The sequence below is a fragment of the Schistocerca cancellata genome, chromosome 2, assembly GCF_023864275.1.
Source record: "Schistocerca cancellata isolate TAMUIC-IGC-003103 chromosome 2, iqSchCanc2.1, whole genome shotgun sequence".
Lineage (NCBI taxonomy): Eukaryota > Metazoa > Arthropoda > Insecta > Orthoptera > Acrididae > Schistocerca > Schistocerca cancellata.
The window spans coordinates 741978823-742006629 of record NC_064627.1 but is presented as its reverse complement, the minus strand read 5'-3'; the positions used below and the strand labels follow the sequence as shown (position 1 = coordinate 742006629).

The window sequence follows — 27807 nt, the reverse complement described above, 5'->3', positions numbered from 1 at the left end:
AGGATGATTTTCGTGTGATACAACCAGAAAGGGTACTTCACTCCACTTAGTTTCTCAACTCTGTATATTTCACTACTTGTTTTACTGTCATTTTCTTTTCTGTGAGATTCACACATTTTCTTTTCTGTGAGATTCACACACACAGCTCAGTGTCAATTAACATTTTCCAAATCCGTCACGCAAAAATAGTAAGCCAGTATTGGCAAATATTTCGTCTTCACCATGGGGATGGGTTTAACTAACACTAACACACTTTTCTATTTTCTTCATTAGCATGACTGGGCCCATAACCATTGCTGTAATGGACTAAAACTGTCAGATAACACACATATTTTAAAAAAGATGCTGTGACTTACCAAACGGGAAAGCGCTGGTAGATTGACACAATCAAAAACACACAAACACACACACAAATATCGAGCTTTCGCAACCCACGGTTGCTTCATCAGGAAAGAGGCAAGGAGAAGGAAAGACGAAAGGATGTGGGTTTTAAGGGAGAGGGTAAGGAGTCATTCCAATCCCGGGAGCGGAAAGACTTACCACACACACACACACACACACACACACACACACACACACACACACAAGCAGACATATGTAAAGGCAAAGGGTTTGGGCAGAGATGTCAGTCGAGGTGGAAGTACAGAGGCAAAGATGTTGTTGAGTGACAAGTGATGTACGAGGGGCGGCAACTTGAAATTAGCGGAGGTTGATTACAGGTGGGTAACGGGAAGAGAGGATATATTGAAGGGCAACTTCCCATCTCCGGAGTTCTGATAGGTTGGTGTCAGTGGGAAGTATCCAGGTAACCCGGACGGTGTAACACAGTGCCGAGATGTGCTGGCCATGCACCAAGGCATGTTAAGCCACAGGGTGATCCTCATTACCAACAAACACTGTCTGCCTGTGTCCGTTCACGCGAATGGACAGTTTGTTGCTGGTCATTCTCACATAGAAGGCTGTCCATTTGCATGAACAGACACAGGCAGACAGTGTTTGTCGGTAATGAGGATCACCCTGTGGCTAAGCATGCCTTGGTGCACGGCCAGCACATCTCGGCACAGTGTTACACCGTCCGGGTTCCCACTGACACCAACCTATCAGAATTCCGGAGATGGGAAGTTGCCCTTCAATATATCCTCTCTTCCCGTTACCCACCTGGCCTCAATGTCCGCTAATTGCAAGTGTGTGTGTGTGTGTGTGTGTGTGTGTGTGTGTGTGTGTGTGTGTGTGCGCGCGGAAAGACTTACCTTAGGGGGAAAAAAGGAGAGGTATACACTCGCGCACACACACACATATCCATCTGCACATACACAGACATGTGTATGTGCGGATTGATTTGTGTGTGTGTGTGTGTGTGTGTGTGTGTGTGTGTGTGTGTGTGTGTGTGCGCGCGAGTGTATACCTGTCCTTTTTTCCCCCTAAGGTAAGTCTTTCTGCTCCCGGGACTGCAATGACTCCTTACCCTCTCCCTTAAAACCCACATCCTTTCTTCTTTCCCTCTCCTTCCCTCTTTCCTGATGAAGCAACCGTGGGTTGCGAAAGCTTGATATTTTTGTGTGTTTTTATTGTGTCTATCTACCAGCGTTTTCCTGTCTGGTAAGTCACACATTATATATATTAAGAGAAAAATTGATTGCAAACACAATCAAAGCAGTGACAGAGTGACAGTATAACAACAATTTAACAGTCTTTTTAAATAATGTCAAAGATAATCCAGTCACATCTCAGACATGGATTGAAGGGAATAAATAAAAAAGCTCCTCTCCATCTGTTCATCTCTTAACCATAGGACAAGCTGTAGGACACAAATGGTCTTTGGTCTTGGTCTTGGTCACATTGTCAGTGAGTCAGTCAAGACGACTGCGCAGTCGAGTAGCCCTGTCAGCTACATAGTTTAACATTTTGTTATACTTGGAATAATTTTGTGAGCACAAGTTATATACTTTAAATTTTCAGTGACTTATATTATTTGAGTCTGTTTTCAGTGATTGATTTTCCATGAGTTTACAAACATTAAATTTGTTTATGACATTTCAGGCAGCTGCAATCCGTAATTATTTGCTGCAGTTGCGACGAGATCCGAAATGTGAAATAATTTGGGTGAAGGTCACGGTTAAAGCAGGCTCAGACATGGTAATTGGATGACTCTATAGGCCCCCTGGCTCAGCAGCTGTTGTGACTGAGCACCTGAGGGATAATTTGGAAAATATTGCGAGTAGATTTCCCCACCATGTTATAGTTCTGGGTGGAGATTTTAATTTGCCGGATATAGACTGGGAGACTCAAACGTTCATAACGGGTGGCAGGGACAAAGAATCCAGTGAAATTTTTTTAAGTGCTTTATCTGAAAACTACCTTGAGCAGTTAAACAGAGAACCAACTCCTGGCGATAACATATTAGACCTTCTGGTGACAAACAGACCCGAACTATCTGAAACAATTAACGCAGAACAGGGAATAAGCGATCATAAAGCGGTTACTGCATCGATGATTTAAGCCGTGAATAGAAATATTAAAAAAGATAGGAAGATTTTTCTGTTTAGCAAAAGTGACAAAAAGCAGATTACAGAGTACCTGATGGCTCAACACAAAAGTTTTGTCTCAAGTACAGATTGTGTTGAGGATCAGTGGACAAAGTTCAAAACCATCGTACAATATGCGTTAGATAAGTATGTGCCAAGCAAGATCGTAAGAGATGGAAAAGAGCCACCGTGGTACAACAACTGAGTTAGAAAACTGCTGCAGAAGCAAAGGGAACTTCACAGCAAACATAAACATAGCCAAAGCCTTGCAGACAAACAAAAATTACGCGAAGCGAAATGTAGTGTGAAGAGGGCTATGCGAGAGGTGTTCAATGAATTCGAAAGTAAAGTTCTACATACTGACTTGGCAGAAATTCCTAAGAAATTTTGGTCTTATTTCAAAGCGGTAGGTGGATCAAAACAAATTGTCCAGACACTCTGCGACCAAAATGGTACTGAAACAGAGGGTGACAGACTAAAGGCCGAAACACTAAATGTCTTTTTCCAAAGCTGTTTCACAGAGGACGACTGCACTGTAGTTCCTTCTCTAGATTGTCGCACAGATGACAAAATGGTAGATATTGAAAAAGACGACAGAGGGATAGAGAAACAATTAAAATCGCTCAAAAGAGGAAAGGCCGCTGGACCTGATGGGATACCAGTTCGATTTTACACAGAGTATGCGAAGGAACTTGCCCCCCTTCTTGCAGCGGTGTACCGTAGGTCTCTAGAAGAGCGTAGCATCTCAAAGGATTATAAAAGGGCACAGGTCATCCCCATTTTCAAGAAATGACGTCGAACACATGTGCAGAACTATAGACCTATATCTCTAACGTCGATCAGTTGTAGAATTTTGGAACACGTATTATGTTCGAGTATAATGACTTTTCTGGAGACTCGAAATCTACTCTGTAGGAATCAGCATGGGTTTCGAAAAAGACGGTCGTGTGAAACCCAGCTAGCTCTATTCATCCACGAGACTCAGAGGGCCATAGACACAGGTTCACAGGTAGATGCCGTGTTTCTTGACTTCCGCAAGGCATTCGATACAGTTCCCCACAGTCGTTTAATGAACAAAAAAAGAGCATACGGACTATCAGACCAATTGTGTGATTGGATTGAAGAGTTCCTAGATAACAGAATGCAGCATGTCATTCTCAATGGAGAGAAGTCTTCCGAAGTAAGAGTGATTTCAGGTGTGCCGCAGGGGAGTGTCATAGGACCATTGCTATTCACAATATACATAAATGACCTTGTGGATGACATCGGAAGTTCACTGAGGCTTTTTGCAGATGATGCTGTGGTGTATCGAGAGGTTGTAACAATGGAAAATTGTACTGAAATGCAGGAGGATCTGCAGCGAATTGACGCATGGTGCAGGGAATGGCAATTCAATCTCAATGTAGACAAGTGTAATGTGCTGTGAATATATAGAAAGATAGTTCCCTTATCATTTAGCTACAAAATAGCAGGTCAGCAACTGGAAGCAGTTAATTCCATAAATTATCTGGGAGTACGCATTAGGAGTGATTTAAAATGGAATGATCATATAAAGTTGATGGTCGGTAAAGCAGATGCCAGACAGAGATTCATTGGAAGAATCCTAAGGAAATGTAATCCGAAAAAAAAAGGAAGTAGGTTACAGTACGCTTGTTCACCCACTGCTTGAATACTGCTCAGCAGTGTGGGATCCGTACCAGATAGGGTTGATAGAAGAGATAGAGAAGATCCAACGGAGAGCAGCGCGCTTCGTTACAGGATCATTTAGTAATAGCGAAAGCATTATGGAGATGATAGATAAACTCCAGTGGAAGACTCTGCAGGAGAGACGCTCAGTAGCTCGGTACGGGTTTTTGTTAAAGTTTCGAGAACATACCTTCACCGAAGAGTCAAGCAGTATATTGCTCCCTCCTACGTATATCTCGCGAAGAAACCATGAGGATAAAATCAGAGAGATTAGAGCCCACACAGAAGCATACTGACAATCCTTTCCACAAACAATACGAGACTGGAATAGAAAGGAGAACCGATGGATGTAGATGTAGATGTAGATGTAGATATTTGTATCATGTGTGATGGACCTGTTACGTTTTTGCAGTGGTTAGTCACAATAATTAACTTTAGTTTACATTGCAACTGACAGTGGGAAACTGTACTTCCAGATTTTGAATGTTTGCTGATGACTTTCAAGAATTAGTGTGCAATTAAATGAATACTGTATTCCCCACATAGATAGCAGCCAATGAAATGGGCTGTGCACTCATAGTTGGCATCACTCTAATACTTATTCTAAAGCAGCAATACCATGAATATTTGGCAGGAAAGTTTTTCAGCACTTTCTGTGTACCATTGTCCACATCTTCTTAAAGAGTATTGCTTTGCCATTACAGTGACTGGTGAACACACACATGATCATTGATGACAGTTTTCTCATATTCATTTTTTTAGCCACTAAAATTTATAGTGCCTAGTTTTTCACATTACTCGCCATCACTACTCTGCATTTGTAGCTCAGAAACCTCCTTAATTACTTTTCTTATGTTTGACGTTTTTGCGCTGTATAATAACACAGATTTTATTCTGACATTAATAATGGCTTAGAGTACTTCAATAATAGTTCAACTTAAGAAAAGACTGTGTATGTCCAAGACATCATTTCACAAATAACTGTAACAGGCATTACTCTGTCAGGAACCATTTTGTGACAACCAGTCTTGTTAGTGGTGCACCTTTTTAACAGAGATTTAAAATTTCTGTTTCCAAACAAAGCCTCAACAAACAACCATTTACGGAAACAGGATGTGATTATATGTGGTGACTTTAATATAGACTTTCTCACCCACAATAGAAACAGGGAGACATTGATTAACATTGCAAAAGCTCATAATCTGCATGGCCTTGTAATCGAGCCCACTAGAATAACACCCTCATCCAAGACAGCTCTAGATCAAATTTTTGCAAATAGAAATAAACTTAACCCAACTCTAGAAGTATACAATGCAGGATTCAGCGACCACCAAGCTTTCATTCTAAAGGTCGATGTTTGCAAAGATACCTCAAATCCAGTTCCACCTAAAACTTTACGAAGGTTTTTCACCCAAGATAATTTGAACAAGCTAAATGCCCTCCTTAGTAAATAAAAGTGGACAGAGATGTACACAGCCAATGATGTCAACATGAAATTCAACGTATTTCTTGACAAAATGATCCACCACTTTGAAGAGGCCTTTCCACAAAAACCAGTAAGAATAAATAATAATAATAATAATAATAATAGGAACAAGAGTTGGATTACACCAGCAATAAAAATCTCTTGCAAACATAAAAGATACTCCACATGTTATGTAAACAAAGTAGTGACTCCCTCCAACTAAGAGAATACTATAAAAACTACACATGTATCCTAAGAAGAGTGATAAGACGAGCAAAAAGGATGCAAAATGATGAGTACATTGACAAATCCAGCAATAAAGTAAAAGCAATGTGGAATATCATAAAAAGGGAAAGAGGGGAAATGAAATTTCACACATGAACATAGAAATCAAACTCAACAATGAATCTATATCTAATCCCGAAGTAATTGTGAACTCTTTCAACAATTTCTTTACGAGCATAGCTGAAAAATTGGTCAAAAATAATCCTAAAACAAATTACCAACCAGCAAACCAAAAATATCACACATGTGCAGAGTCAATTTTCATTACCAAAGTCACTGAAAATGATGTTGCAAAATCCCTCAGAGAGTTAAAAAATTCATATTCAGCTGGAATCAATGGTATTCCAGCAGCTGTAATCAAAAATTGTGAACACACAATTGCTGAACCATTAACTCACCTCTGTGACTGTTCTTTCCAGGCAGGTATTTTCCCTGAAGCTCTGAAACTTTCTAAAGTAATTCCTGTCTTCAGAAAAGGCGATAATAAAGATAAGAATAACTACAGGCCTATCTCAATCTCATCCTGCTTTTCTAAAGTTTTTGAAAAGATAATGTACAAAAAAAATGATGGATTTCATTGGGGGGGGGGGGGGGGGGGGGGAAGAGGATTTACTAAGTTTAGCTCAACATGGGTTCACAAGCAAATCTACTGAAACTGCAGTATATGATTGCATAAATATGCTATTAGAACTGTTAGATAGAAAACAACCCATAACAGGCATATTTCTGGATCTGTCAAAGGCTTTTGACACTGTTGACCAAAAAATATTGCTGGAAAAAATAGAACACTATGGTATCAGAGGAATTGCAAACAACTGGATTGCTATATTCCTAACCAATCAGATGCAGAGAGTCAGCATGAAATACACTAATAGACAAAGCAACTCAATAACCGAAATACTATCAAGTAATAAAACTGTAAAGCAAAGTGTTCCATAGGGCTTAGTATTGGGACCCCTACTTTTCCTCCTGTACATTAATGACTTGAGCCTGAATGTTGATGCACACAAAACAATAATATTTGCAGATGACACAATTGTATTCCTCAAAGGGGGGAATACAGAGTCTGTGTAAAAAGCTGTGAACTTGGCCATTGAACACCTCACCTCAGCAAATGGGCTAAAATCAACAGATTAACTATAAACACCAAAAAGACAGCTTCCATTAACTTTCACACAACACAAAATGCAAATTCCTCTAAGCCATTTGTCACTGTAAATAACCAGCCAATAGATACCACCACTGTTTTCAAATTCCTGGGTCTGTGGGTTCAAGATAACCTGAAATGGCATACACATACAGGAAAGGTAAATGCCAGAATTAGTACTGCATTGAGTGTATTGAAATCATGTGCAAACCTGAAAACATTAACCAGCGCGTACTACGCTTACATACAAGCCCACCTAAAATATGGTGTGATATTCTGGGGAAATTCTCCAACTGCTCAGAGCACGGTCGGAACCCAGAAGAGAGCAATGAGGATTATTACTGGGAGCAAACTCAGTTGAGAACTTAGTGCCAACTGACACAAGAGTCATAAAAAATAATGAAATACATGAACACAACACCAGTAAAAGCGCAAATGTGCATGTTTTACGTACAAACACTCAACTGTGTAAAAAAGGAGCTTTCCACATGGGCCTCCAACTGTTCAACAATCTTCCCACTAGTATTAAGTCCATCGAAAACAACATAAAATTTAGCAAAGCCGTGAAGTCATATTTGTTGTTCACTGTTTTTACTCTGTAAATGAATACTTAGAACAGTAATCTTGCTATCTGAGTTACATTGAAAACATTGAGCAATATAATATGTTAGGATACTATAGGCCTATATTAATATATGTCAACAATGTTAACTGATATTTTCCGACATCTGCAACACACTGTGTACCATCAGATCACATGGAATTTATAAATAACAGAGGAAAAGGCACAGCTCATCGATATCTGGTCAATGTTCAAAGCTCCTTTTAGCAGTGGGTTATTTACCTATCTTTCTGAAGTACAAAATTAAATTAATTTTCACTTACTTTCTGTGGTTAAGTGTTACTTACCCATATATAGGGCATGGGAAGTCTTCTGGACGTTTCAACACAGACTTGTATGTGGATTTCAGAAGTGGTCTCATAATGTCCTGAACATTCCCCGAAAATTTGTTCCATAATGGTGAATTTTCTGTTATCTGATAAATTTTTAGTAACTCCTACAGCACAAAACAAAGAACGAGATACCAAGACATAATCTTTAAAATCCTACCACAAGGAAATGTGGCTAAATATGCATAACAACAATAATGTGCATGAAAGTCTGACACAAACCTGTATAGAATATGAGAAGGCGTCTACATTTTGAGTAACTTTTGATTTTTGGAAGCCTTTCGCCAATTCAGTTATTGCTGCTACAGCAAAGCTTTCATCTTCAACATCAAGTGAGAAAGTGTATCCTGAACCTATAATCAACCATTCCAACAAATTAATAAAAACTGTGCTTGTCGTCCAAAAGTATCCTCATATCTATTACTACAAAGAATGCAAAGAACAATAAAAAAAACACACACCAGTATGCTGCAAACGTTCCCGAGTGGGCATTATGCCAGGATCAATTGCACCTAACTCTCCAAGACACCTTCCAGCAGCTAAGCGTACAGCTTCATCATGATCATGACAAGATTCCATTAACACTCTCACCAACTGAAAAAAAGATGGAGTACTTAATAGATTACTCACTAAGAATGACTACTGAAAATTCAAATTCTTTTATTTGGCTAATGCTAGTGTAACTAGTGCTAAGGATCACACATCGTAATTTCCTGATAGATTACAAATTCTTCAGACTAATTTGATGCTACAATACCTTTTCATATACCTGTAACTTTTTACACCCAAAAACCCTGTTAATCTGTTTTAAATATTCTTTCTAATTTGCATTTGCCACTACAATGTTTTGGCTCCAAGTCATCTACCAATGTCAGGTTATCTTCTCCTGGATGTCCCAGTTTCCAATAAGGGCAGCAGAAGTTATGCAGAGAACTACTGTCCAATACCCTTGACACCCATTTACTGTAGAATCTTAGTACATATTCTGGTATCAAACACAATTATGTACCTCAAACAGAATTACCTCCTCTGTACAAACTGGCTAGGATTCCAGACGCAATGGTCATGAGAAATCCAACTTCTGCCTGTCTCGCACGACATCATGACGGTTATGGATGAAGACAATCTCACAGATTTTCTTGACATACGAGAAGTATTTGACACTGTATCACATCTACATTAATTATCAAAAGTGAATAAATAAATTGTTAAAAGCACACAATTTAAAATTATTGTGGCAATTATATATCTCTGTTACAATGACACAAACAAAGAAAAAACTTCGAATTTATCTGTAATACACAAAAACTGTGCCACAATTATGATTAAAATTCCTTGTATCATAATGAGGGAATTACAAGAACTACACCCAAGGTAGTGTTACACGTCCTTTGTTGTTTCTTATCTATATAAACGATTCACGAGACAATCTGAGCAGCCGTCTTAGTTTGTTTGCAGATGACACTGTCACTTATTAACTAGTAAAGTCATCAGAATATCAAAGCAAATTGCAAAACGATTTAGAAAAGATATCTGCATGGTGCAAAAATTGGCAATTGACCCTAAACAACAAAAAGTGTGAGGTCATCCACAATTGTGCTTTAAGGAATCTGTTAAACTAAATCCAAAGGCCATAAATTCTACTAAATAAAAGGAATTATAATTATGAACAACTTAAATTGGAAGGAACACAGAAAATGTTGTGAGGAGAGCTAACCAAATATTGTGTTTTATTGGAAGGACACTTAAGACTGCTGTGCGGTGTCGGATCCTTACCAGATAGGATCGATGGAGTACATCGAGAAAGTTCAAAGAAGGGCAGAATGTGTTATACTATCATGAAATAGGGGAGAGATTATCACTGAGATAATGCAGGATTTGGGGTGGACATCATTGAAACAATAGCGTTTTTTGTTGCAGTGGAATCTTCTCACGAAATTCCGATCACCAACATTCTCCTTCGAATGCGAACATATTTTGTTGATGCCGAACTGCTTAGGGAGAAATGGTCATCATAATAAAATAAGGGAAATCAGAACTTGCATGGAAAGATACAGGCATTCGTTTTTTCTGCACGCAGTACTAGATTGGAATAACAGAGAATTATTGTGAAGGTAGTTCAGTGAACCCTCTGCCAAGTACTTAAATGTGATTTGTAGAACATCCATGTAGATGTACATGTATAGAAATATCGGGTAAACAGTTCAAGTGACAGTGTTATGGTAAAAACGGAACACTCCACAGTACTCACATTTGTGATCACAGGAATAAACAACAACTACAATGAAAGAAACAAAATTTGTGGTTGTGTGTGTTAATACACCACTAACTGATTACCCAGTGTTGCAAGGATACTGATGTATCACAATCTTATGTCAAATAGGAAAAGGAATGTAATATTATTTTTCTGCGTCACTGCCTTTCCATCCTAATTTGGATCAGTGATATTTTTCCAGGTAGTAAGTGATAGTCTACCAAGCATGGCTGAAACTGCTCCTTGCAGGACAGAATTATGTTACACATGTCAGTCCCTTTCCACTCTCACAACCCCAAAATCTGCAATTTTACACAAATTATTTTCACATGTTACTCCTTTTCAGCTCCTACTAACAGTCACAAGGATTAAATGTCACTGTGACTGTCATCAATCAACCATGCTACACTGAAATCTACGGATTCAATACTAATACCAGTTTTTTTTATTATTTTTATGTATCACCTGCTTCCCAGCCAAGCAATGAAGCCAGTCACAAGCCAAGGGCAGCAAAACTAGATGAAGCTCCCAGCCTGCTTAGAAACTGATGTATTTGTGTGTACAATTTATAAACATATAGATGTAATGGCTGATAAAAATAAATTTATACTGTGTGTACTCTACACTCTAGTAATATACAGGGTAGATCAAAAGACTATATATGCACTTTAAAATCGGCTATACAAACCATACACTTTGAAATCACAATGGGTATGGGTTGAACATGTAGTACAATGGCTGAGCAACACATGCCAGTAGTGTCGTGTTGTGCCAATGTCAGTAAACAAAGTGAGGCCCTGGCACAAACACAACTAAAGTTCAAGGAGTAAAACAGCATTCTCAAATGGTAAAGGATGTTTGGAACATCAGTGAAGTGCAAGAACAACAGATGCAGGAAAATGGAACTGAGTCACCAACACATGTAAGCATCAGTCACCTTTGTAATAAATTTGAAACTACTTGAACAATTATGGATATGCAAAAGGGAAGATCGGGCTGGCCACACACAGCGACATATGAAGAAACTGCTTAAGTGTTAGAAGCAGTCACAGACTCACCACAGAAATCAACACAACAATGTACATGTGAAGCAGCTGTAAATGAACAAGTTGTATATTGCAAAGAGTAAGATGGAAAGTTTACATTCCATACTTGTTATAGGCACTGAATGAGAACAACAAAGCCAGAAGAGGTCAGTTTAGTGAATGGTTCCTCACACACGTCAGACATGATGCTGATTTTATAGAGATAACAGTGTGTATTGGAGCCCCATGAAATCCTGTTTATGTCGAGCAAACGGTCAATTATTCAGGACTTAATGTCTGGTGTGGGTTATCATCAAGGAGACTGACAGGACCTTTCTTTTTCGAAGGTATGATTACTGGCAGCAGTTACCTGGAGATACTGGACACATTAATTTTATCATCCATTCATGCTTTGTTTGGTGTTTTCTTTCAAGAAGATGGCACTCCACTCCCACTTTAATTTGGGTGTGAATGCCTATTTGGAAAACAAAGCACCAGGTCATTGGATTGGACAAAGGGGTCCCATCGAGTACTCCACATGTTTCCTGATTTGATTCCACTTTATTTTTACTTGTGGGGTACCTTCAAGTACCAGTGTGCAGCAGAAAGCCACACACAATAGCAAAACTGTGCCATCAAATGATGAAATTGTATATGCAGAATGAAGCTATAAATGAAAATTTGTACCAAGGCTGGGATCCGAAACCAGGTCTCCTGCTGACTTGACAGATGCTATAAGCACTACGTCACCCTGCCACAGTGGCTGTACACCTCAGTACAAACTACCCTAGCATGCCTCCCTTCCCAAATCAAATTTCCGTTCATGCCACTTGGTATTCACATTCCATTTGATTAAAACATCTATGCCTGGGCTTCAGGCAGGATTGCCTGTTTCGTTCAATGATGAGGTGCTACTGCAATACAGTTGGAGGGCCTCTGAAATGGTGTTTCAGTTTAGGGGGAATACCAAGTGAGTTGAAGTGCAAATGGAAATTTGAACTGAAGAGGGAGGCATGCTACAGTAGTCCGGGTAGTTGTGCAAAGCCACTGTGCCAGGGTGGCGTAATGGTTACAGCATCTGCCTAGTGAACAGGAGACCTGGTTCCAAATCTCGGCCTTGGTGCAAATTTTCACTCTTCACTTCAGTATGCATATACATCACAGATGTTTGAGACTTTAAAATGTCTCTGGAACCATATAGTTTTATTTGAAATTGAAATGGCTTGTCAACAAATACCTGTAGCTATTCTGGAAGACGTGACCTTGAATGTGCAGCATCATGTTCAGAAGTGTTTGGAGGACGTTGGTTAGCATTTTCAACACTTACTGTAGCTGCTTCACATTGATTCACTGTAATACTAATGATAACATATAGACTCATCTTCATCAAAGTGTAAATACATATTTTTATCTACCTCGTACGTACTTAAAGATATAGGCGGAACACTAAGAATGCAAATCAGCATTTACTACAGCAACTGTCATGAAGAGAGCAAAGAAATAATAAAGAATAGAATAAAAAAAACTACCATTTACTTTTTTATGGCTGAAACTAGAGCTTGTACGATTATAACATCAGTTACTTTCGTAACCTCAGCACAAGTCAGTAGTTATTATTGATGTCATTATAGCATGTTTTTGTACATTTATTATACTGAAATTCTCAATAATTAATTTTTTTTACGTTAAACTTTTCTTTCAACTGATAAAATGGACAGACTGGCTAGTCACCGTCAATTCACTGTAGAGTGAAGGTAATTTTTTATTAGTTTCAGGTTAGAAAAACTTCATTTACTTGATGTGAAGTCGGCGTCCCAAAACACCCCGATGGTGTTGTATAGGATTCAGGTCACGACTCTGTGCAGACCAGTCCATTACAGGGTAGTTATTGTCATGCAACCACTCCACCACAGGCCGTGCATTATGAACAGGTGATCGATTGTGTTGAAAGATGCAATCGCCACCCCCGAATTGCTCTTCAACAGTGGGAAGCAAGGAGGTACTTAAAACATCAATGTAGGCCTGTGCTGTGATAGTGCCATGTAAAACAACAAGGGGTGCAAGACCCCTTCACAAAAAACACAACCACACCATGACATACACCGGGCATTCGGCATATGCACACCCTGCCATCGGATCGCCACATTGTGTTCTGTAATTCGTCACGCCACACAACATTTTTCCACTGTTCAATCATCCAATGTTTATGCTCCTTACACCAAGCCAGGCATCATTTGGCATTTACCGGCATGATGTGTGGCTTTCGACCAGCTGCTCGAGCATGAAAGCCAAGTTTCCTCACCTCTTGCCTAACTGTCATAGTACTTGCAGTGGATCCTGATGCTGTTCGGAATTCCTGTGTGATGGTCTGGATAGATGTATGCCTATTACACATTATGATCCTCTTCAAATGTCAGCAGTGTCTGTCAGTCAACAGATGAGGTTGGCCCACACGCTTCTGTGCTGTACATGTCCCTTCACCCTTCATGTTTCCACATCGGAAACAGTGGACCTAGGGATTTTTAGGAGTGTGGAAATCTCTTGTGCAAACATATGACGCAAGTGACACCCAATCACCTGACCACATTCGAAGTCCATGAGTTCCGCAGAGTGCCCCACTCTGCTCTCTCAGGATGTCTGATGGCTACTGAGGTCGCTGATGCAGCACAATGCATCTAATATGAAAAACGTACGTTTTTGGGGGTGTCCGGATACTTTTGATCACATACTGTAGGTCAAAAAGCAAAAATCATATATTGCTGGAAGCAGCAAGACAGCTGCAGATCTTATATCAAGGTTTGTCTTGAATGGATCTTGCATAAATTTCGAAGTGCTTGCAACTGTTTCCACTTTTTCTTTTACAACTTTAACTGAATTATAATTAGGAGTTCAGTAAGTATCAGGAAATTGTTTAAAACTTTTTTGCACTCCCCCCCCCCCCTCCCGCCCCAATTTTTCTTTTTACAAGTAAGTCCCATCTACTCTGAGTTTGCAATACTAAAAAGGAGAAAATGTTGTTTTTATGTTACCTGGTATGTGTGTGTTCTTGAAATGACCTCGGCCATGTTTCCTCAAAACTCACTGGGTGGAAGGGCTATGCTTAGCAACAAACTGTTTGGTTCTTGGCACATTAGTTACGGTGACACAATGATTGCTGACTGTAAGCAAAGATTGAACTTTAAGTTCTGTGTTAAGCTCCACAAAACCCCCTAGTGAAACTTGGACAATGATTAAGCAAAGAATATGCAGGTGAGGCACTTTCAATAAGTCATGTTTTTTAGTGACACAAAAGATTTCATGAAGGCAGAGAATCAGTGAAAGACAATCCCAGGAGCTGGTCACTGTCTACAGCACACACCAATGCAAACATGGAGCGTGTAAGGCAGTTACTGAAAGAAGACCATCATGTAAAAGTATGTGTGATATCAGAAGAACTTAATTTGAATCATAACGTGTATCACAAGGCTTTACGCAAAGATTTAGGGAAATGGAAACTTAATGCAAATCTCACCTATCACAATGATGAATAGAATGAGGAAAGATGAATAATTTCTACTGAACTACTGGATCCAGCCAGGTGTGATCACACATTTCTGTCAAAACTTATTGTTGGGGATGAAAATAGTGCTAATAGTATGACCCTCACATGAAATGCAAAAGTACTGGATGGCAGAGTTCTGGATCGCCAGTATCAAAAACAGTGAAACGACAGTGTTCAAGAACAAAGACAATGTTGATCGCATTCCTTGACAGTAAAGTGTAAGTCCACCATAAGTATGTTCATCCAGGTCTAACAGTGAACCAAACTCTTTACATGGAAGTCTCAAAATGTTTGTGACAAGCAATTCCAAGTTACCGCCGTGATTTGTAATTCTCAGAACTGTTTCTTACTGCATCACAATGCAAGACCTCATAGTGCCTTTTTCTATTATCGAGTATCTGGCCAGACTTTCTGTTATTGCCACCCCACATCTGCAATATTCACCCGACCTCTTGCCTTGCAATTTTTCTTCTTTCCACGAGTGGAAAGGCAACTAAAGGGGAAAAATTCATCAGAATTTTGCAGACATCCAATGGGTTGTGATAAATGAGCTAAAAAGCATCACAGTTGAAAATTTCCCTGCTTGCTTCCAACACATCCATAAACGTTGGCAACTGTGTATAGATAGCTAAGGGGACTACTTCAATGGTAATTAGGAACATTACTTGGCAAGTGCAACTTTCTAAAAGAAATAAAAAATAAATAAATAAAAATTCTGACCTGGAACTTTTCTGAGAACAGGACTATATGTAGAAGATAAAAAGAATGAATATAATTTCTCTACAGTTCCAAAGCAGGTATGCTAGACGGAACACCTGAGAATTCATGAACTCCACAAAGGTTTAAGGAATGATTGCCGTAGGGACCATACTGCACTTTTGGATTGACTTCTCGAATTTTTTGTTGTGTTCCTACATCTACACCTAAAATTGGTGAGGTATTATCATAACCTTGAGTCCTGTACAAAGAAATATGCAGCCCATCTTTTTCCAGCTGCTGTTGGATATCTTTTGATATATCTTCCAGTTCATCTAGTTGGATTTTCTATTCATAAAATACACTACACAATATTTATGTATAACATTTGAAAAAGTAATTTTTAGTATGTAATGCTTTAGTTAAAAAATTAGCAGATCACTGGTAAGCTCTTCCCTGCACTTATGCATAGTCATGGTCTTTTGTTTTTTTAATGGTACTTATAGGTATCAAGAATGTTTCATGCAGAATAATTGTATCAAGCTGACAACTGGTTATCACTCTACAGTTTTTAAGTTTCATGCAATATTTTACAAAAATTTTAAAAATTCTAAACACACCCATTGACAACAGCCAAAGCCTGATATTAGGTAAGTGGGTACCTTTGTTTATATTTTTCACACATTTGACAATGCTGATGGAATACACTCTCTGAAAGCTTGAAGGTAGCAGGAGCAAAATACAGGGACCAAAAAGCTACTTACAACTTGTACATAAACAAGACGACAGTAATGTCAAGGGGCATGGAAGGGAAGCAGTGATTGAGAAGGAAGTGAGACAGGTTGTAGCCTATCCCTGATGTTATTCAATCTGTACAATGAACAAGTAATAAACGAAATCAAAGAAAATTTGGAGAAGGAATTAAAGTTCAGGGAAGAAATAAAAACTTTGAGATTTCTTGACGATGATGTAATTCTGTCAGAGACAGCAAACAACTTGGAAGAGCAGCTGAATGGAATGGACAGTGTCGTGAAAGGATATTAAGATGAACATCAAAAATACCAAAACAATGGAAATAGAATGTAATCAAATTACATCAGGTGATGCTGAGGGAACTAAATTAGAAAATGACACACTAAAGGTAGCAGATGAGTTTTGCTTTTAGGCAGTAAAATCACTGATGATGTCCAGAGCTGAGAGGATACAAACTGTTGACTGGCAATGGCAGGAAAAGATTTGCTGAAGAAAAGGAATTTGTTAATATCAAATACAGATTTAAGTGTTAGGCACGTATGTAAGCGAAATGTGAACGATAAACAATTCAGACAAGAAGCAAAGAGATGCTTTTGAAATGTGGTACTACAGAAGAACACTGAAGGTTTCATGTGCAAACTGCGTAACCAACAAGGAGGTACTGAATTGAATTGGGGAAAGCTTGACTAAACAAAGATATTGAATATTAGGGCACATTCTGAGACATCAAGGGATCACCAATTTAGTATTGGAGGGATGTGTAGGGGCAAAAATTGTAGAGGCAGACCATATGATGAATACAGTACGCACATACAAAAAGACATAGGCTGGAACAGTTATTCAGAGATAAGATGCTTGTACAGGATAGACTAGCAAGGAGAGCTACATCAAACTAGTCCTCGGACTGAAGACCACAACAATAATGGGAACCTGTACTCCAACGTGCTTTTTATTTAATGAACGTATTTTAGCCTTGTGGATTTGATTAAAAATGATCTGGTCTGGGGGTGAGGGGTGGGGGGGTGGAGGGGGGGAGGGGATCCAGAAGGAGACCTCCAAATCAGAAGGCCCTCAAGATTTGGAGGTCGCCCAGGCCAAGAGACCCCCTCACACATCCAGCCCACATAGCAGCAGGTAGGTGTAGGTGGAGAGTCACTGCAAGTAGGTTTTACCCAGGTGCATGGCTGTTGCTGGCTGTTTGTGGAATTTGATTTCGGCATGGCATGGAGTCAGGGGCCACAAAATCATTTCATGGCCACAAAATAGCAATGACAACAAATGAAAGTTAAAAATGAAATGAAAACATGCAACTAAATGCCCAGTTGGTAAACAGGATGGTACCTGAGATACTGACAAGAATAGTACTTGAGATAATGATGATTTACGATTTGCATTAGCTAATAACTCCTGTAAACACATTAAGCAATTTTAAAGAACCAAGTGCCCACAGACAGCACCTGAACAGCACTATCCAAATATAGGTTCAGAATTTCTATTAATATAATACATATTGAGATATGAGCCAGAATGGTACTTCCAAGAACTAAAAACATATTTTAATACAAAATAAAGCACTAGGAAATAAATATAGTGACAGTATGTGAAAGTAAGCTAACATAGCTATCTATAAACTTGTTAGTTTCATGGTGGTCAGTAATAGACAGCAGATCAGTATAAGTTAATTATCTCACCGATTAGAATGTTAACAATGAGACAACCATAAGGACTTCAGCAAAAATCTGCCTTGCACAGGAAAGCTGGTGAGATTCACGTGTAATATCTGTAGTAGCAACAAGTTCAACATAAACTTTTGAGTGTGTATTCACAGGCAGTGGTGATACTGATTAGAAACAGATTGTTTTCAGAGACCACCAGCTATTGATGAACATGTTGTTGTTGTTGTTGTTGTTGTTGTTGTTATGGTCTTCAGTCCTGAGACTGGTTTGATGCAGCTCTCCATGCTACTCTATCCTGTGCAAGCTTCTTCATAGATGAACATACTGATGAGTAATTACAGTGACTGCAATTTTTTGGGTGACAATTTCATGAGCTTGTGAATTTTCTGACAGCTAGTCTGATGAATCTTGAAATTCAGGAAGAATTGGATTTGTATGTATGAATTTTTCTACAGCTAGTTCTATAAAATTTTAGCTTTGAGCTGCGTTGTGTTTGGACTTGTGAATTCTTCATATAACTTCAGGAATTTGAACTCTGAACAGTATCATGCTGTACCGGACTTTTGTAATCTATCGAGTGACTCATGTGTCATGGTTTCTCTCGCAATGTTAAAGAAAGGTTTATTAACGGTTTTTATTTCTAAATGATAACCAGCTGGTTTAGAATATCATGCACACTGCTGACTGTAATCCTGCCTGCAACCGATAATTATTAGAAGTTAACAGAACAATTTATAGGGAATTGTGGCAGGTGTGGAACATCCTCCAGACCAGGGTTGGGCAGGAATCCTGCATGTGTGCAGTGCACTTACACGCGTGCAGTTAACAGGTGTCCTGCGTGCACACAGGGGCAAGCTGGCCACCCACTTCTCTCCCCTCCCCTCCATACCATCTCTCCACTCCTTCCTGTGTAATGCGTTTTGTTTCCTAGCTTGCTTTATTGAATGAACGAATAAGGTTAGTAGGAGTGCTTGAAAGAAATCATCGTTTTAAAAAGTACCTATTACCTAAGATACGTTTTATTTAATTATCACAGGTGGAGTTTACAATACGTTTAATGTCTGGAACAAAATTTCTACATACAGGCAAATGCAAACAGTTACGTAAATTTTCATCAATAATGTTTGCTCTTAACCGGGACTTATTAATTTTCATAACAGAAAAAAATCTTCACAAACGTATGTCGAGCCAAACATTGACATTATCTTCACAGCTTCACGATGGAGACGACAAAATTCTTGCTGTGGACAAGTCGTGATAAAAGTTGTAACGGAACTGAAATGATGGTGGGCTGACAGTAATTTGGAGCCCGCGCGTCGGAAACGGGCGCGCTTGTGTGAGACTGCCAGGGAGTGCACCCTGATGCCATCTATTGGCGAAACTGGGAATTAGCGCTGCCTGTCAGACAATGCACTAAGCTCTCGGAGTCAAATGTATTCTTTTTCTTGGTAATTATAAGTTATTACTGTATAATTTAATGTTGTAAAGCACTAGTAGTAAATTATTATGACTGGTATGGACTCCAGGGTAGTAAATATAAATATTCTTAAATACTAAATGATTTCGGTAAAAAGGTGGTAGGGGAACGCCCCCACTCTTGGTGATACGAGCGTAGCTAGGGGTAGCTGGAGACACAGGGACTGAACAATGAGATGGCCTGGGGAGTGTTGACGTGATCGGACGTGCGTACCGTATTTACTCGAATCTAAGACGCACTCTAATCTAAGCCGCACCCGAAAAATGAGACTCGAAATCGAGGAAAAAAATTTTCCCGAATCTAAGCCGCACCTGAAATTTGAGACTCGAAATTCAAGGGGAGAGAAAAGTTTTAGGCCGCACCTCCAAACCAAAACAAAGTTGGTCCATTGTAATACGAGACACAATGTAGGTCGAATGAATGACGATATACAGCTACAGGAGTTTGGTTTGAGTCGTAAGCTTAACAGTTAAGTTTTACCAGGTAGCCATTGCGCTCCGTCCGTATTTATACGGGTACCCTTCCTTTTCACGTGCTTCGTCTGGTTTGGTTTGAATCGATTGCTTATTTTGCTTTGATCTGATAAGTGTCGTTTTCTTTGTTATAGGTGTTAACGTCACTCTGAGCTGAAAATGCATTATCATGCATTGTTTGTCTGATTCTGATAGTGCGTGTTTACGGCCTGTCGCCGCGCGCGGCATGGCTTGCTTTTGTGCGCGCTACCGCCACTTACAATTAAAAAAAAGAAAAGAGAGGAATCGTCTCACTAGCGAAACAATGTCAAGAGACTGCTATTTGTTGTTACTTACACTGCTTTCTTTGATAATGATCAACAAGAACCAAATAATAGACTGCATATGATAGAATATGTTCTGAACGAGAGTTAGGCGAAAATTTTTCTCCGTTTGAAAATCTTTGCGGTCGCTTCTCTAGTACGTCAAATTCTGCACAGGAATTAGTCATCTTAGATTTAAAAATCTAATCAGTTGCCGTGCTTAATTTCTGACTGTATCACTATTAGGCATAAGAAAAATACGAATGTAAACATGACACGATACGTATATTCTTCCGCGTTTGCTGTTGTCTCACTCTAGTTTCGTAGTTTATTAGGCAGATAGGATTTAAATGAAATAGCAGCAAACACGAAAGAATACGTGGCATAATGTTTACATTCATATTATTCTTATGGTGAAGAGAATACTGCATGTGATTCACATTTCGTCAGGTTCCTATTAGCAACCACCTCTTCTCACAGGTAGTAAAAAATTCAACACGTAGAGTTGGCCATATTGACAAACATCCCGAACAGTCTTGCCAGTCGGATTTTCGTAGTACATTGAAATTCTGCTACATTCGAAGATGAACAATACGGAATTTGTATTTACTTCGTTGGATAATGTACGAAAATGCAGTGGTCGAAACTCGGGGCGGAGAAAAAAGCTCGTCTTCCACCTTTTTTTTTTTTTTTTAATTTATTTACTGACGCAGAGATTTTGGCGCCAGTATTTATCTCTGTGCCTACAAAGAATGCCCTTGTAGCGCTACATATATTCGACGGCAGAAGTTACTTGTGGCGGCACCTACCAACATTTTTCAGAACTTCCGCTTGCTTTGCACTCGATTCTAAGCCGCAGGCGGTTTTTTGGATTACAAAAACCGGAAAAAAAGTGCGGCTTAGATTCTAGTAAATACGGTAACTGTGCTCACGCAAAAGTGATTGTGCAACAGCAAAGAGGCGAATATCGTCGCCGTTTTTGGAGTAAAACGCGACGAATGGTTGTTGAAGCCGCCTTTATGCCACTGGGGCTGATTGTAAGAGTTCCTGTGCCCAGATTTTATGGCGGACGTGCAGTAGCTTATACGAGTGCTACAGCTCATAGTTCCAGCCGCCATTAAGGGCATGAGGCGTGAAGAGCTGCGTTAGCCACATGCATCTCACCACCGGCACCTACACGTCTACCCAAGGCAAGACTGCTTGCAATAGTTAATTCGAACTTTGTATACATGTAAAAGGAGAATACCAGTTTTCTTTTATGCAAGTGCAGAGGACAGAATATAGTAATGAGTAAAATTACGACGCATGTTGTTCATTGTAAAGTGTAGTAACCTCAAACATAGTATAGTGAAATCAGACTGAGGCCACCATCGCCTCTTTCATTTACAATTCTTTTGGTTGTAGAATACTTTAGCGTATAAGAATGTTGAAAAGAGCAATGGTCACACTAGAATGAGTCGCCTATTTACAGTTACTTAAATTTTTCTGAGCAACCTTTCAAGTAAAGTCACTTAACTAATTCTGTATCAATGGTCCAAAGAGTAATATCCAAAATCATTAAATAAGTTGAAGGATAGAATTTTGTTAACCGAAGTTGCATAACCTGTCTTGGTAGTAATTACCCAGCCAACTCACAGAAATTGAGAGAGTATTTGCTTTGTAGAAGCCATTTCACTTTGAAACGAGCCCAAAAATTGATTTATTCTTTTGCTCCTTCAGAGCTGGCGACCGTAGTTATAAGTATTTTCAGGAGGATTCGACGGCAAGTCTGCTGCTCTCGTCGTGCTGATAGGATTATCCACTGCTGCTAGCAGTGGTGATTGGATACATAAGCTCACTACCAAGTTAAGTGGGTCAGGTAGGCAGTGTTACCGTGTGAACTGTAGGGCACTGTAGGCTGTGGATCGAACCCGTTCAATCATCACAGCTCTTAGGGAAATAGTCCGGTTAGGAGTGTACTAATCATTAGGTAAATACTGGCGAGTAACGGTCAAAAATGTATACGCAAGTGAATTTAGCAAGGTCCACGTAGCACCTAGTTAATGTGGTGCAATGGCAAGGGTAGGAGTGGAGTAAAAGTGAGCTGAGCTTGTGGCAGCTGTGCTGGATTCAAATATTAACTACGTGAATTCACTACTGCCTCTTACCATTGGGACTGAGCTATTTACAGTTAAAATACGTAGCAGTAAGCGCAAAGGCGTGACAGCTACAAGTCCGTATTGGTTTTATACATACGGAATTGGGAAGTGGGTCATTCCGTCAGTGGAGGGGGTTAAAACAACCGAGTCAGTGGAGAACATACCCCATTTACTGATGGAAAGATTCAGCGGTTCGGTCGCCAAGTCTATTACACATCTTGCCAAAAGGAACTTGTCTCTCAGACGAGAATTACACTGTAGATCTATTAATTCCATCTGCAAATTGGGATGAATATCTTCTACAGAAACAACAAATGATCTCAAGAACGATTCAAAAGCTTGGGATAAATATATCTCCAAATCTCTTGATAAATTCCTCTTTTATTGCACTAAGTACGGAAACATATTCTTTGCAATTCTATTCTCGCACAGTAGGCAGAGTAGGGAAATGCAGTGCGTTCCCTGATGAGAGCGGTCATTCCCACAGCTCAAGCTTGCTAGTGAAACCTTTTCAGCCATTTCACAAATTAGCTGATTTTCTCCTTGCAAACTTGTGTTCAATGCATTCAAGTGTCCGGTAATGTCCACTAAAAATGCAAGGTCGGCAACCCACTCTGTATCTTCTAACTTGGGGTTGTACCTTCCTTTGTCCTTTAAAAACTGATTTTTTGGTATTCTCAGCTCAAAAAATCTTTTGAGTACATTACCGCGGCTGAGCCAGCGGACTTCACTGTGGTATGGTATGTCACCGTACTCTTCCCCAATTTCAGCTAAATATGAGTGAAACTGTCTATGTGTAAGCCCGTGGGATTTGAAATAATTAACTGCCCGAATAACCACTTGCATGACGTCCCCCAGTTTTGCTGCTTTTGCGCAGAGTACTTCTTAGTGCAAAATGCATTGGATGCTGTACAATGATTCTTCTGTACGCTGTAGCTTTTTTCTTAGTAATCCAACAAATCCCATTTGTTCCCCTTCCACTGCAGTAGAGGAGATTTGTTTCACAGTATCGAAGATCAAGAATTGCACGTCAGATTCATCTAGTATCGTCAGATCGCTCTTCTTAAGCCCAGTCAATTTCCCCATCCGCTCAGAATCCGACAATAAATTGTACTCATCCTTGTGAAATTTATTATAATGGCGTTCAATACTAAACTTCTACTGACCAGCAAGAATACTGCCACATATTAAACATTTCCTCAAAGAAAAAATGATTCTCCCATTCCTGTCCTGTTTGAAAGATAGCATATCTCCACGTCTCCGTTTCCTTGATTCACTCTGCATTTTCCGGTTCTTGAAATACAATGTTCATTACGTAGTGGTCGCTTAGCATCAGCGTCCGCAGCTTAGCCTGGTACTGCACTGCCACAACCTGCTGGCTGTCGCCACTGCCCTGGTCGACAATTGCACGCGAGCAGCACACGTGCACCGTTGTGCGCTCGTGAGCCGCGTGCAATGTTTGCCCGCCCCTGCTCTAGACCAAACAATGTCAACATACATTAAATCGGGCATACATTTCATAAAACCTTTGACTTGCAGAACGCTAAGCACTGCATGCAGGCAAGTACTTCACACATGTGAAATCATGTTTCCAGGACAGTGTTTCACAATCTGATTGGTGCAGGAATTCGTGAACGCAATTGCAGAAGGCAGTAGCAGCAATATCATAAGTCAACAGGTAACAATTCTAGTCCATCTAGCACGTGACAACAGACTTCCTGGCAGATTAAAACTGTGTGCCGGACCAAGAGTCGAACTTGAGTCCCAAGTTAGAGTCTCGGTTCGTTACACAGTTTTAATCTGCCAGGAAGTTTGATATCAGCGAACACTCTGCTGCAGAGTGGAAATTTCTTTCTTGATGACAACAGCATTCAATGCTTCCTAGAGGCTGCAAGTGGGTATAAAACATGCACAACAGTAAGCAGTCGACAGCAAACAGCTGGGGACGCACAGGAGCAGTCCATCTCATCTCGTCTCATCTCATCTCATCTCATCTCATCACCGAGGAGGTGACTGTGGCTACAGAGTAAAGTTGTGGGTCATTGAATAAGTTAAAGGAAGCAGCAGTGCACTGATGCTATTTTTCAGTTTTCTTGTGAGGCACAGCAATGAAAAAGAAATGTGAGTCTGTAGCTAGTGGACGTGAGCCTGAGACTCCAAAATGATATGCTGAAGTAGGCACAATTTCAGGAAGCCCTGTGTTCAGAGGAATATTGTGTCAACTGAATGTTATTATAGGAATCTTTAAAGTTGATTTTGACAATTCAGTGGGGAGTTTGAAACATGATCTTAAAAAGATAGGAGTGGTTTGAAAAATAATATGCGTATTTTATGGACAATTTAAAGAAGATATGCTTAAGGTGAAAACTGACTACCACTGGGAACATTTACGATAAAATTATTGATTTAAATAGCAAGTTTGGCAAAGCAGAGCAGAAGCTGCTGTCAAGAGCTGAAGCAGTTGGAACTGAATTAAGAGGAAAAATTGATTTCAGTAAGCAGAAGTGTGCAGCTAGGGATGTAGAGATGAAGCAGGCTCTAGGAGAAATGGATGAGCATTGTGGTTTCCAATCATGAAACCAAGTCTGTTCTGAGACGCAAAATGACAAGCACAGCTGAAAGTCTGTGGAAGGGAATAGAAGAAAAAGCCACAATAAGAAAACATCACCCAGAAAAGATCACTAAACTAAATAGTAGAATACGCAGTTTAGAATTGGGTATTGTCACTGCCAATGTGGTGTGGCCTGTCATACAATTTTCTACTACTAAAAGCTCTAAAAGAGATAGCAAAAATCATGCCGTAGATGTTTTTGCTTCTTGTAAGGATTGTTTTATACATGGCTAGAATGATGAAGCAAAAATCATATTTGTAAAAAATTACTGCAGGGATTGGCATAAACTTTGGCTAACCAAAATACCAATCAATTTAATATGTATGACATGTTTGAACAAATTATTTTAAATAGATACTGGAGTCAAACTAAAATTTAGCTTCACAATAACATTTTGTATAGATCAGTATACAGGGCAGGAATATATTCATTCAGTGAGGAAATTCTGCCAGGAGGAATTAAGTAAGCTGGTACATCTTGATGGGTCCCTTGGTACAGGGCATAGATATCAATATTAAAAAGAAGGTTACCGGAGACTCTATAATGGTCATTAATCGAGTGCTCTACTGACTCGGTAGTAAGTTTTTTGAGACTTTAATTAGATGATGGATCAAGCAAAATGTCTGCCCAAATTGGGTAAATAATCAAAATAACAGCCAGAGACACAAGAACAGCAACAGACAGGATAGGAAGTGGCAAAATAATAATACAAGAAGGAACAGGCATCACGATGGAAACTGGAGGAGCAACAAAAGTAGATTTAACTAGCGAATGGGAACCAAAGAGATCACTGGAAAAATAATAACAGAAATAAGCACAGGCAGGTTCCAGATAACAGACCAAAAATTTAAGGAGAAGCAAGCACAGTGTTCCAGAAATTGAAAACTGTTCTAGTTAGGGTCAGAAATGGAAAAAGAAAGCATGACTTGAACAGGACCTAGAGAAGAAATTTTAATGAGTACAACAACAACAGATTTTATAATAATAATAAAGAGCAGAAATGAAAGAGGTTTTGTAAAATGGTTGAAATCATGGGAGACAATTATTTATGAGGACATTTGTTTCAACATAATGATAACATAAAAATAAATAAAGGCAGAGCTTGTGGAACAGCAAAAAGTAAAGAAGAAGAATTTAATATTTAAACATTACATGATGATACCTGTAAGATTGTGGAAATTGGAGATGATAGTGTGGGACTAGCAGCTTTAATGTCATGTAATCATTCACAGTTAGAACAGCAGCGATACCACATTAAATAAATATGAGATGTAATGAGCTGAATGAATGTGTGAACAGCAACACTAATAATATTGAATTAGGTGCAATAGGGTCACCCACCATTGTAGATGATGTAAGTTGTGTGCATATCGCAGAGCTTGTGTCAGATGTTTTTGTGGCCAGAAATGTACAGGAAGGTGCATGTCCCACAAACGACGTTAGTTGCCTGCAGATAATGGAACTGTAACAATAGCTTTTGCAAATGGGCATTTACAGGGAAGTGCTTGTGCCAATGATATTTGTGTTGTGCAGAGAGAGTTGATGATGATGATGATGATGATGATGATGATGATGATGATGATATGAATAAACTGCACCGTATACTGGAGACCAAGAGCTTATGGTTGTTGAAAATGACTCCATAAATGACAGGATGAGAAAAGATCAAAATAATGAGGCCAGTGGATAGCTCGTATTCAATGCTATCATTTGCTAACTGCTGAAAACTGGGAGGAAGAAAAAGTTTTGTTTTGCAGTGAAGCTAGGAGGACTAAGTATAAAAAATTTTAATTTAGGAGATTCTTTAACGTTGTAACGCATTTTTTTTGGGGGGGGGGGGAGTGGGGGGGGGGGCAAGGGGGGGGGGGGTTAAAATTCACAATAATTTAAAGAGAAGCAAATTTTTTTAATGGTTTCGGGTTCTATTAGGAGATAGAGGTGGATCTTTTAACAGAGACAGAACTGAAATAACATGTTACAGAGAGGATTCAGATTGTGTTTAATGTTAAAGAGGGTAATGTAAGTGAGGAGGAGGAGGAGGAGGAGGAGATTGGTGTTTAACGTCCCGTCGACAATTATGTCATTAGAGACCGAGCACAAGCTCGGGTTAGGGAACTATGGGAAGGAATTCAACCATGCCCTTTCAAAGAAACTGTCCTGGCATTTGCCTGAAAGAATTTAGGGAAATCACAGAAAACCTAAATAAGGAAGGCTGGAGATGGGATGGAACCGTCATCCTCTCGAATGTAAGTGAGGTTGCTTTGGTAGACACTGGTAATACTATAAACATTATACAAGAAAGTTCCATGAATTTGTTAAAAATCAATATATTGTAGAGCTTTTGGTTGCAGAAGTAAAAATAAAGGATGCCCACGGAATTACAGCATAGTAGAAAGGGAAAAAGCTGTATCCGATGTAGTCACAGAAAGAGAAAAACTAAATCAATTTTTAATGGTGTAGGGAAAGACAGATTGCTACTTACTGTAAAGAAGTCTCATTAAGATGCAGATGGGGATAATTAAAATTACATAAAGCTTTCAGCCACAGCCTTCATCAGTAAAAGAGAAAGACACATAATTCATATACGCAAGCACACACCTCACGCACACATAACCGCCAACTTCAGCATATCAGGCCGGAATGTAACTATCATGTGGGATGCAAGTAGCAATGTGGAGGGGGCAGGGAAGGGTAGGGATAGTAGCGTATGGGAGTGGAGAGACAACGCTGTCTGGTGGAGTGTGTAGGGACTAGAATGCCAGCAGGTGCAGCATCAGAATGTTGTGGGGCTGCAAGGTACA

General features: G+C 39.5%; 1 protein-coding gene across 1 annotated transcript in view; it reads right to left on the bottom strand.

Annotated features, from left to right (window-relative positions):
* Positions 1-27807, bottom strand: part of LOC126162547 (serine/threonine-protein kinase ATR) — a 368495-nt gene that overhangs the window by 139875 nt on the left and 200813 nt on the right. Inside the window, exons 21-23 of the mRNA XM_049919128.1 lie at positions 8521-8653; positions 8282-8412; positions 8018-8166 (exon numbers count right to left, since the gene is read on the bottom strand). Of these exons, the coding sequence (XP_049775085.1) occupies positions 8018-8166; positions 8282-8412; positions 8521-8653 (413 nt within the window). The remainder of the gene's footprint in view (positions 1-8017; positions 8167-8281; positions 8413-8520; positions 8654-27807) is intronic.